At 33.0% G+C, this 12,859-nt stretch overlaps 2 protein-coding genes across 2 annotated transcripts; both read left to right on the forward strand.

The window, feature by feature from the left end:
- The first annotated feature begins 24 nt into the window (after nucleotides 1–24).
- LOC106136401 (uncharacterized) lies at nucleotides 25–1,216 on the forward strand. Its single transcript, XM_013336943.1, has 4 exons — nucleotides 25–79; nucleotides 181–267; nucleotides 510–629; nucleotides 971–1,216. Exons 2-4 carry the CDS (start codon nucleotides 181–183, stop codon nucleotides 1,214–1,216), a joined length of 453 nt encoding a protein of 150 aa, XP_013192397.1. The 5' UTR covers nucleotides 25–79.
- Nucleotides 1,217–5,605: 4,389 nt separating this feature from the next.
- On the forward strand, nucleotides 5,606–10,891 carry LOC106136399 (glutathione S-transferase D7-like). The gene is given in 7 exon segments (NM_001312666.1): nucleotides 5,606–5,746; nucleotides 6,186–6,299; nucleotides 7,100–7,280; nucleotides 7,905–7,963; nucleotides 8,965–9,106; nucleotides 9,670–9,834; nucleotides 10,703–10,891. Coding segments are annotated over 6 exon segments (741 nt in total). The 5' UTR covers nucleotides 5,606–5,746; nucleotides 6,186–6,246; the 3' UTR covers nucleotides 10,844–10,891.
- Nucleotides 10,892–12,859: the final 1,968 nt, after the last annotated feature.

The following is a 12,859-nucleotide window of genomic DNA, read 5'->3' on the forward strand; positions in this document are numbered from 1 at the left end:
TAAGCTATCACTCGCTTCCAGACTCGCAAGATAGTATTACTATATTCAAAGTACAAACATCAAGAAATCAATCAAGAAGGTAAGTGTTTTCTATATTTTCTTTCACCAAATTTTGTCATAAATAATTTTTACGTTGTTATTTCTTGATAAGTTATTAAATTTCTATTTTTTCTTGTCCAGATGTTCCGTTTATTGGTTGTTTTGTGTGTCGTGTCTGGGGTGGTTTTGGCCGATCCCATTTCAATCAAGAATCGTCGATTAGCAGATGTAAGTTTTATTTTTTTTATTTATTTCAACGGCATATAACATTTCTATTTCTGGTCAGAATAATTTTGTATTTGTAAATGAAATTGTTAATAACACAAAATATACATATAGGTATGTATGAACTTATATCTATTGATACTGTGGTATAAAATATAAGTTTTATCAACTTCTTATTAAACTTTAAATATCATAAGTGATATAATCGGACTTGAGTGAGAAGTAAAAATATTTTTTTCTTACAGGATAATGCATTGGAATTACTGGAAGGACGAACCGAGCTAGATGACATTTTGTTTGAATTGTTACCAGAAAAAGCTCTAATTTTGCTTAGGATATTAAAGACAGCAATTGGATTCAAAGTGGTAAGAATTTTGTAGAATATATTTTGCTAAAATAATATATATTTTGCTAAAATAAGATCAAAATGAAATTTGACTTTGATGAAAATGTTTGGGGTAAAATATTTATTTATGTATTTATTAGCAATAGCATCCCAAATAACTATTATATGTATAGTTACCCTCATAATTAGTTAAGATGTTTGCAATATATACCTATATATTTGGTAAAAAATTAAAATAAGTATTGATTAATTTAATAATAAAATATCTTTTTACTTTAAGTTCAAATAGCGCTATGAATACGGACGATTAAAAAAGAAATCTTCTACGAGACTTATTGACATTATTTCCCTTTTTTACAGTCAGCGATGTCACTAGTAGTGAGTGCTATTGGATGGCTATCCTCCAATTGTGTGGTCATCATTGTTGGGGCTTTAGCTGCACTAGGCTTTTGCAAATTAACTGGAAAATGTACCCTGAACTATGAAGAGTATCTACCTGTCGCCCAACTACGTAGTTACGCTACACCTGAATATTTGGACACAGCCCAAAGGTTCTTAACAACAGCGATTGAAAAATATGCCGAGACTAAACGCAGATCAGTGTAAACTCCAGCTTATTTGTATTTATATTTAATGAAACATTAGTAATTAATAAGTGGATATTATTTATAATAAATTATTTACTATTTTTTTATGAAATTTTGTTGTTTGTTTTATAAATAATCTAAAAGTGAAGTTGTCAGAAGTAATTTTTTCAATACCAAGGCTTCGTTAATGCATTTTTTTATATCGGTGGAGTAGCTTTAAAGATACACACACATGCAGTAATAGAAATTTAAATGGATAGTTATTAGCCTTACATTTATTAGTAGACCAACGAAAAAGGAAGTAATTCTCCCGCTGGAATTTCTATAAGTAAATTTGTTCTTAAAAGCTAATGCTACGTCACTATCATGTTCCTTATCATGATTTTCTAACATCTTTTGATCAGATTGCGTGACGGTTCTTTAAAAAATAACGAAAAGGTGATGTATTGCGCAAAAATAGCTAATAAATTATATTGTTTTGCATACAACCATGAGATGTCACGCGACTGTTCTCAGTTTTACGTACTTAGACTATCTGAAAAAAAATGGCATTATACAAACAAAACATACGTTATCTACTTATTAAATTATATGATTTTTTAAAGTCCTATTTATATTATGTTAAATAGTAAGCTGGTTCTCATTGAGATACAATATTCATAAACCTGCACACTAAGAAGGTATGAGTAACTATACTTATGCCATTGTTATGGTATCATCAAAGTAAACATGAACACAGATGTATTATATGAAAGCGGAAATTGTTTCCGAGATTATCATTATAATTATTGTTGTGTACGGTTTTGTTTTTTATCCTCTAAACTCGTTAGTCTTACTGGTAGCTTAAAGTTATATAGGAAAGTAATTAAAAAATACAGAATATCTGAAGAAGATTTAAAAGACTATAACATGTATAGGTTGTAACTTCTCCCAAATCAAACGACTCGCTTGTTAGTCTTGTTGTGAGTCAACTACCCAGGGACCTCCAATGTTTATATATTACTTATAAAACATATACATATATCTAAAGCGATGATTCATGATTTATTGAGAATTAGGCTTTGATTAAACGAACAATAAAATTACGATTGTGACGTTATCATTGCTCGGATGTAATTAAACCGATTGTCTTGTCTAGCAAGGTGATCTCTGAATGACAATAAAAGTTGTCGACTTATTTGCAAAGTAATATTTTAATTAATAGGTATTAATAATTATATATGTATATATACATATATATATATTACGACAGGCTAGCAACCTGCAACTATTTGAGTCTCAATTCTATCATTAAGCCAAACAGCTGAACGTGGCCTATCAGTCTTTAAGACTATTGGCTCTGTCTACCCCGTAAGGGATATAGACGTGTTTATAAGTATGTATATGTTGTACTGTACATGTTGACTTACAGAATATTAATAATAATATTCTGTAAGTCAACCTGTACATTTTAAAGACCGTCCATAATGTGACAGTCAAAGACAATGAGTTGGTTAAGTATAAAATAAAAATAGTTCTAGGATAGTGTTAATCGTCAATAAGTCATTGTACCCTTTTCTTTGTTTAATTAGATGCACTTGATACTATTCTTCAAAACATAAACAAATATCCGGTCAATGAAACATTCGGTATACAGTACAGGCAATGTGTCATTGCCTTATCAGGTGACTATATGTTTACAGCACATATCTTTATAGCAGTTGTTATTTCGCTTTCACTTCGTTTGTGCATTTCAATGTTATCAAACGTTGTTGAACCAGTTACTTTATCGTCCAATATAGTAAAATTAATTATAACCCTTCCTTATCAATCTGCTTATCCAGAAAGTGGAGTGGATATATTTGTACATTCGTAGAGAGCGGGTGTGATTTCACGCATCTCAGTCAAAACAATGGGCAATTCAAAAAGTAGAAAAATGAGAATAAGTCAGTGTGAAACTAAAGAGAACAAAGAAAATCAAGAACGGATAAATAAAATTAAGACTGATGAATTAGGAAAGGAAGATCATGATAAAAACCAACAAGGAAGGAGAAGAGATCATGATAATGCAAGCACAGCATCGACGGTGGAGGTTTTAGATGACAAGTGAAACGGTGTACAAAATGTTGTGATGAAAGAAGATCTTATTGTGATGTTTGATTTTCATATTTATACGATTGTTTAAGGAAATTAAATTTTAATAAAAGTTGTTTTTATATAATTGTAGTATATTTGTCATACTAAATGAACAGTTTGGTGACAATTTCGATATTAATGAATAAGTGAAATACTCGAAGCAAAGTATGATGAGCAGAAGTTTTATCGTGTTCTTTGATTTCAGTACAGAAATTTCATGAATAGTCTTTTATGCACAGAAACAGATTAATAACATTACTATTGTGAGTATAGATATACATAGGTGTAAATTTATTTTTTAAATCTATTGTATGTCAATCTATATACCTATGTAAACAAATGGCAGCTGCTAAAAACAATGTATTGGAAAAAACATGATATATTAAAATGGGCTGTAAAAAAAATAATCCCAGTGGTTGAATTCCTACGAAAATTGGCTTCTACTCGTATAATGAAAAAGGTAAAACCTAAATTAGCTACTCATGTCTCTATTTACGTCACTCATGATTGTTGATAATTTATGAAATTAGGTGCTCACCCATGCACATAATTGAATAGGCTTTAGCAAGTACAGTACCTACTAGTATTATTAGTTCGCTGTTTGATGATTTTGGTAGATGATATAGTTTGTGTAATTCTGTTGGTTTTGTTTTGGCCTTCTAGTAGTTAGGCTTATAGAAAAACTTGAAATTTTATGTTACTAGGTATATGTAACATAAAATTTCAAGTTTAATTATTAACTTTGAAAATAAACTTTGAATTTTTTGAACTAAACTTAGATTCTAACTTAAAACTATTAATAATCTGAACTTATTTATTATGGAAAATCATATGATGCAATTTAAATGTGAACAAAAATTATTATTTCTTCTTAGTTTTAGCCAGTCTTAATCTAATTTGCTCATTGATTTTGCTATTCACAAGAGAAAAGTGGTTCTATATCTCTGACTTTTTAAATTTTATTAATAGGCCGTAAGGTAATACATAATCTTGTTTTGACTCACCCATGAAAATTTGAGGAAACAAACTCCACATAATTTCCATGAGCGGTGATCCAATATTTACATCATGATGACTAAACTGATGAGTCTGTCTATTTTAAACTAGAATTTAACTTGTCTTCACAATAAGCAATGTTGTCAGTAATATTGGTAATATTTTTGATTGGCAGTTATTTACAACTTTATCCAAATTAATTCTCGATCTGTCTACCCCACAAGGGATTAAGACGTGATAAAATGTATGTATGTAATTCTCGATATATTTCAATATATTATGTTATTCCAATGTCTAATCTATATAACTGCAAAGTTTCATTAAAGCCGTTTTTAAGTTTTCGCAAGAAATAGTTACACACAACCTTACAAATATACTGTCCCTCAATAATCATCTGATTACCTAGTAAATTGACATAATGTGAACAAACGTAGGTACTTTTATTAATGTAGAGATTGTGTGCCTGACATCATTATTGAAGTACTAACTAGTATTCATTACGAAAACGACCATTTATTACAGATAAGTTGACCTTCAGTAACATTCCAGAATTAATCCTGAGATTCAGTTTATATCTCATTTTATTATGTTTGCAAGATCGTGCTTAAATTAGTACTTTTTTAGATAGTAGCTATCAAACATGACGTGAGATGCCGCACCAATCGACTAAAGTAATAATAAAGTCAGTAGAAATGCCATATAAAAATATAAACATAAAAATTGAAAGACCCAAGTAAGAAGACCGATGACACCGGCTTCTATCGTATGCAATTTTTTGTGCAGTTTTCGAAAAGCTAGCAAGAAATCTCATAATTGAGATGCAATTTGAAAAAGATTATGTCGCAATCAGAGTTGCTGCTTCGCCTTAACTATTATTTACCACTTTTATAGTCTTCTATTATTCCGAATTCTATGGTATTATTAGCAGTTATATGTAATGAACAATATGTTAATTTTCATTTTCCATTAGAAAAGGTGAGACGGGGATTAAAACTTGTAACCGTGACGCAATAATTTTTTGATTTTCATCGATGACCAAAAAAAACTAACAAAACATGTAATTGGGGGCTGGTGGTGATAAGTGGCTTAACTTTACACATATAATTTATCTAGTACAAATGGTCATTTTCCTTGGCGAATAGTTAGCGTGACCGTCACGTTGTCACAGTAGGCTACTATTAGGGTTATGATTGCACTATCATTATGACTCGACTGATTCCCGCCAAAGGTTGCTATGGTCACCTACTCCATAACATGCTTGGATCATACGATTTTTATACCAGTTGGCAACGAGAGTAGTGATCAAGAAGACAAGTATTAGGGAAAAGTTTTTGAATCTAGTGATACGCTTATAGCCTTGGTTTTTGGAGTCTGAATAAACATTCAACCTGGGTCAATGCATGGACAAAACTGTTGTCGAAAAAATACATTCAGCAGAGTGAGTTTAGAATCCCTTAACTAAAAAGTAGACCCTCCAATGTACTTACAATTGAAAAACAAATATTTATCTATTATCTGTGTTACAAATTAAGTGTAAAAATAAGTTCTACTAAAGCTCTACATAAAATTGTTTTCTTAAATGGTTAAATTTAAGATGTGACGACAAAAAGTATCTAGAAAATGCGCTCAAATTCATTATATTTTTATCAACTGATTTGAGAAAGAAGAAAGTTTTCTATGAACTGTATTCATTTCAATTAACAGTTAACCTGTTATTTTTCTAATGTCAAGTCTTGATTATTTGTTTTTGGTTACTATATATTATTAGGGTTCGTCTTTTTAATTAAAATAAATTTAAGAGTAGCTACCTATCTTTGCTAGAGCAATATATGGATATAATAATTATCTTTTGACTTATTATTTTTTTTTTCTGACAGATTTGCTGGTTAGATTGATAAAGGTAGTCCTCCATTGCGAAAGGCATTAATAAACTGAAACATGTTTACGTTTTCAAGTTTAGTATTTTTGTTGCTTGTAGTACACAGTATAGGGTAAGTTCAAATTTGTATAAGTAGGAGTGGCTTGTGGACTAACAAAATGTACTAACAGGAAAGAGATTAATCATATTTAAACATAAGATAGTATTAGGAATAACATTTTTTTCTGTTTTCACCAAATTTTTGTTTTTTATTAGAGTATTTTTTTAGTAATTTAAACCAACTTTAGGCTATTGTTGGATTATGGTGTTTTTTTTTCTCATAATAAACTTTAAAGACAGTAAAGGTTTTTTTTTACAAATTATAACAGGTAAACAGTTTTTCCGGTAAGCAGGTACCTACTAATTTGGAATGGACAATTTTTGTCAAAAGTTGGTCTCTAATGGTGACGGAGTTTTCTTTTTGAACTAAGCCTTTCCACTAAAAGTACTTTGCTTTTAATGTCATAAAGCTAATTATACTTACTATGTATTCAAAAACAATTTCGAAGTTTCTTACGACAATTAAATGAAAAATTAAAATTTTGATTTTAGTTTTGACTGATTCTGTTACATAAAACCTGATTATTACTAAAAATATAAATATAAATTTTAAAAATTAATTCATCATCATGTAATGAAGTGTCTATTGTGTTGCGTTTAGATATTATATAAGTAGGAACAAAGTAAGATAACAATCAGATAATTATTATAACTCACAGCATGAAAAAAATATACTGTATTTCGTAAGCCAAAGCGAATGATGAAATGAAGTGAAAAAAAATGTTATGCCTTTGATAAATTCGAAAATAAAAGGCTTTTTGAAAAATTTTGTGATCGAATGGATTTCTCTAGTAAATATTTTCCCGTGTTCAGAAACGCCGCCGCCCGTTCTAAAAGCAGCAGAATGCCAGCGCAAGCTATTAAGTTGTACTACTTGCCTCCGTCACCGCCTTGCAGAGCTGTTATGATGACGGCCAAGGCTATCGGCTTAGATCTGAACATGGTCCTCACTAATATCATGGAGGGAGCTCATATGACGCCAGAGTTTTTGAAGGTACGTAAAGTTACTTCGTAAATTCAACAGAATGCTTGCACTAAGAGCTATTATGATGACGGCCAAAGCTGTCAAATTAGATCTGAACATGGCGTGAAGGGAGGTCATAGTATGACGCCAGAGTTTTTAAACACCCTCTGGACTATTAGGGCTTTGGGGATCAATTAACATATATTTATTATTTATCATCACGATCTCTTAAAACAAGTCATTGTATGTTGATGCTGTTATAAAAAGTGCCGTGTGGTTCCCGGCACCAATTGAAATAACAATAGGACCACTCTATCTCTTTTTCATGGATGTCATAAAGGCGACTAAGGGAAAGGCTTCTAAACTTGGGATTCTTCTTTTAGGCGATGGGTTACCTGTCATTATTTGAATCTCAATTCTATCATTAAGGCCAACGACTGAACGTACCCTAGCAGTCTTTTCAAGACTGTTGGCTCTGTCTCCCTCTCAAGGGATAAAGACGTGATTACATGTACCTACATATGTATATTGTTGAAAATGTCAAAAAGGCTGAATTAAGTTAAAGACTTCTGTACAAGTTACATCACCATTCAGAACAGCGCTTAAAAAGGAGTGTGTCGAGAAGATTTTATGAAATTATGATTTCTATTTCAGATGAATCCTCAACATACTATACCAACTATGGACGATAACGGATTCATTCTTTGGGAAAGGTGAGTTCAATAAGTGGGTTATGTTTTAAATACATACCGAAATTTGACTTTGGAATGTAAGTCAGAAGTCTTCGTGCGGTAGGTAGACTTAAAAAAAACCATCTTTTGTTATGGAAAACTAATTTAGTCGAATATTCTAAAAATCCTTCATTGAAAAATTATTTCATAGTATCTATCACAGTATTTCTATAGATTATTAGCGAACCCCATTTCTTGAATCAAACAACTGAATTACTGCCTGAATACGTATGACGGAAATACAAAAGATGTACTTTTGTCACTTCTGTGATTGTAAAGATGCTGGCAAAGTATATCCGGAACAACCCAGGGTAAGGCTTATTATGTATTGTACTGCATTGGCTCTTTTATCTCTCTTTTGCTAGGACTTATATTTGTCACATGATTGTTGAGTGAACTCAAAAAAAAAAAATGTTAGGAGGAGAAGTGCAAGACAAACGTACCAAGATCTCATCGTAAACGTTCTGGTTAAGAGTACCATAAACCGACGAGCTCGTATGAAAAAGTGATCCATCAATTCCAAAAAAATAATGGATAAAGCAAAATAGGCAGAGATTGTGGTAAAAAGATATATTGGTCTCTGCTTAGGTTTCTCTCTGAAACAGAGGCATGATGTATTTAATTTTTTCTTGTTAAAATTTTATTAGTGCCGTGTGGTTCCCGGCACCAATACAAAAAAGAATAGGACCACTCCATCTCTTTCCCATGGATGGCGTAAAAGGCGACTAAGGGATAGGCTTTCAAACTTGAGATTCTTTTTTTTAGGCGATAGGCTAGCAACTTGTCACTATTCGAATCTCAATTCTATCTTAAAGCCAAATAGCTGAACGTGGTCCATCAGTCCGCTCAGGACTGTTGGCTCTGTCTACCCCGCAAGGGATATAGACGTGATTATATGTATGTAAGTAAAATTTTATAAATTAAAATTAAGTTTCATAACGATTTCATAAATTCTTTCTAACCAGATTTATTATGTGTTACAGTCGAGCTATCATGGCATACTTGGTGAACGCCTATGGCCGCGACGACTCCCTCTATCCTAAAAACCCTAGGCTAAGAGCCGTAGTGGACCAACGACTGAATTTCGACATCGGAACACTTTTCGCAAGATATCTTGGTGTTTATGTAAGTATGGTAGTGTATTGGTTGGTGTATATATAAGTTATTTTTACGTATAATTAGCTATTACCCGCCGTTCCGCCCGCACGGTATTTTGCGTCACCTATAAAAGAATACAGATTCTTCGCAAATGCAACGAGAACTAAAGGATTCATAGGGATGTAATGAACTCTATGTCCTTCTCCATACTTTTAATTATATATATGCGAAATTTCAAGAAGATTCAAAAAGATTGGCTCAGTAGATAACGCCAGAAGAGACAAGAAACAAACAAACTTACTCTCGAATGTATAATATTAATTAGGATTTTGTAAGTCCATATGAATTACATACCAAAATTTTCAAGAATTTATCATCTAACTTAGACTGTCAACTTTCCATCGATGCTTAAATTTCTTCTTCTTCTCAACTAATCTCGGTAATTCTCACCTCTCTAGAAAGACGACCAAGTATGCCTTCTGTGAAATTATTAAAATACAATACAAATTAACTAAATTGTTTTCCTTCAACTACTTTGTTAACTTTCGTGAAAAATCGAAAGTAATTTACTGTCTGTTTTATGTTTTTAGTTGCCTGTTCTATTTAAAGGAGAGGAAATGAGTCAAGAAGCAGTTGACAAATTGAATGAAGCTCTCGGTTGGCTAAATAACATGATTGAAGGCAAAACATTCGTAGCAGGAGACAACCTTACGATTGCGGATATTGCTATCGTAGTCACTTTTACTAACTTAGAGGTAAATAACTTATTATTTATTGATGTATTATTAAAGTAATAAATTAAATACAGTACATTTACAATTACATTAGCAATTAATTTCGAAAACTCTTCAAAGCCTCGTTTAACTGAAAGAGTTATTTATGCAAGTGAGACTCAGAAATTGGCAGGTTACTAGCCCATTGCCAAAATTCTAGCATACAATCCCGTTGCTATTTCCGTGGAAACTTCAGAATACCCTTTCTTGGTTCTGTTTTTCTACCTATATTTCCAAATTCAGCTTCCTACATCGAGTACTCAGTTATAAGTTGTTCGGAAGTAACTTATAAACCTTATCAACAGCATGCTCTTAGTGTTTGTCCCTTTTGCCTTAGTCACTATTCTCTTTCATTTCTGCATGTTCCTGGTTGCATCCTCCACATAAGTATTTCGGGGTCCGGGGTCCGCCCTCCGTCTTTTCTCTCTCCACTTAGTCCAGTTTTCGGCGTCCTCAGTTTTCAGTCCATTGCCTTACTTATGCTTCAGTCACTACTTGTACTAACGTTTGTAAGCTAAGTTCAATTATTTCATGTTTGGCATAGGTATATATATATTATTTAACACGCATATGAGTAGGAGTGGTTTCCTGTTGTACGCAGTTTGCTTGTGCCTTCAAGATGGGCTTAACCTAGTATGACATCTCAATGACTCATGACATTGTATTTCATGTCATAAATCGTTACAACGGCTATTGCGAACTCGCAAGACGAGCATATGTCATTTGTGAACCTTAACCTTGTCACACTTATTTGTCTAAATTAACATTTTTCTTCATTGTCAAAAGGTTGATCCACATCATCGTTTGCTCCTCCCAGTAGATCCTTAAACATGATGTTTTCTATTTACAGGCATTCGAGTACGATTTTAGTGCATATGAAAACTTAACGCAATGGTTTGCCAGAACGAAGAAGGCTCTTGAACCTTATGGGTACATGGAAATTGATCACGCAGGAGGACAAATCTTGGCTTCATTCATAAAGAAAGATTAACGTGAAAACGATCTTTTATTTGCAAATATAATTTTATTATTTTTAGCACAATCACATACGTTCAAAGGTGTTTTATTTTTCTCAAATCACATTTGGTTACTTTCACAGGTTACTTTAAACTCGTAAGTTCATATATAGGTGTGCAGCAGTAGTCGAGTGGGTAAGGAATCCGACTGAAAAGAGTGGCCGTAATAGGGTGCACAGGTTCAAATCCCACCGCGACGGCCACGTGTGAGAACTCTTTTATAAGCTACGTAATTGTATCTGCTCCTTATATTTTCTTACATGGAGGAAAAATATTGTGAAGAAACTTGCGATCGGGGTCCCCACATTCAAGCAACTGAATGTATAACCATAACCAAATTTCCCCTACAGGTTCACGAGGTTTATGATAAGTAACTCCTATCCGGTCTGGTGAGTCTGCTCCGGTGACGGAAATATTAATTCATTGTATTTTAGTTTCGGCGAAAATCGGGGTTGAGAGCAGGAATTTATATGACTTTTTAACTTCAGAATCCCCTCTCCCAGGGTCCAAGCAGTCTTAAGCCAGAAAGACAAGGATAGCATTAGATAATCTTCTTCTTCTTTTACAGCGTAATTAATTAATCCAATGCAGAACGTAGAATTTCTCCTATGCAAGCTATTTATTTCAGTTTTGTGCTTTCTTTCCTCAAAGCCAATCAGATGTCTTGACGTTGTCATCTCTCCATCTCGCCACTGGCTTTCCTCGGTTTCTGTTCCTGATCCTTTGTTTTCAGTCTAGAATTTTCCAGATCCATCTTCCTACCTCTCTACAACTAATGTGGCCTGCCGATGTTCACTTTAGTGTGTCAAATCTTGTGGCTATATCGGCAACTTTCGTCCGTCGTCTTAATTCCATGTTACGTTCACGTGCGTATACGCATGTGATAATATTATAAGAGATTAGAATATCGGCAATGGTAAGTACGTAAAGAACTACTGAGAGTCGTAGGTCCTGACGTCATACAGGGATCACTCTAAACAATGACACATACGCTATAAAATTTCAATGTCATGCGCTTGGGTCAATGCCTCGATCTAATTTTTACTACCTCACTAATAAATTGAATAATCTTCTTGTATTAGAATAAATCAGAATACAATAGTCAAGAACATTACTTAACTCAAGAGCTATGAATGTGTACGAAGCGAAACTTCTTTCGCTTCATACTACAATAATATGAAGGGATTGTGAAATGTGTAAAAATGTAGTCTGTGGCTACACTTCCGGGGAAAAGTTAGTATGTACTGTACAGTCATTACAAATTGGTTTGGTACCTACAATAAGGTGTGACCTGTGACCGGTCACCGATCACACGAGGTACCCTACACTCAGTGTATGATGCGGCCATAGAATAATAATCATTCATTGAATTAGGTAGAAGAGGTATCGTTGGAACTCAACATAATAATGCATTTATGATAGTTGTCGTATTCATCCGATTTAATCAGCAGTTTAATTAAATAGCATAGGATTTTTATTCCGTATATTTCTTTTTGCTCAAAAATAAATCCATCTTCTTCATCCTCCTCCTGGCTTTAGTACCGGTTGTATCCGCACCACACTGGATAGGGGCCCGGGGTATGCCTTTGACCATGGATCCTGGATTGGGTGGATCAGGCTTATACACGAAGCGACTCCCGTCCTACCTCCGCAACTTTAGCAGGGGAACCTGACCCATTTTGGATCGATCATGGTAACACATCCAGTTGCCTCAAAAATTCAATTCAATTCAGTCAAGATATCACGTTGGAGTATTGACAATAATATGCATATAGTAATGAAATAGAAAATTATAAAGATACATAGTTTAGAAAGTCGTAAATACCTAATTGTTGACTAACACTTGTTGTAAGAGTAAATTAAGTTCAAGTTTTTGTTCGCTCTGAAACTTAACCCGCGGTATGTTGAAGAACTCTGGAAATCATAAATCATGTTATAATTTTACTTAAAAAATATTTTCAAGGTTACATGTATAAAGATAAGAGTTCCTT

The sequence above is a fragment of the Amyelois transitella genome, chromosome 10 (genome assembly GCF_032362555.1).
Source record: "Amyelois transitella isolate CPQ chromosome 10, ilAmyTran1.1, whole genome shotgun sequence".
In the NCBI taxonomy this organism is placed as follows: Eukaryota; Metazoa; Arthropoda; class Insecta; order Lepidoptera; family Pyralidae; genus Amyelois; species Amyelois transitella.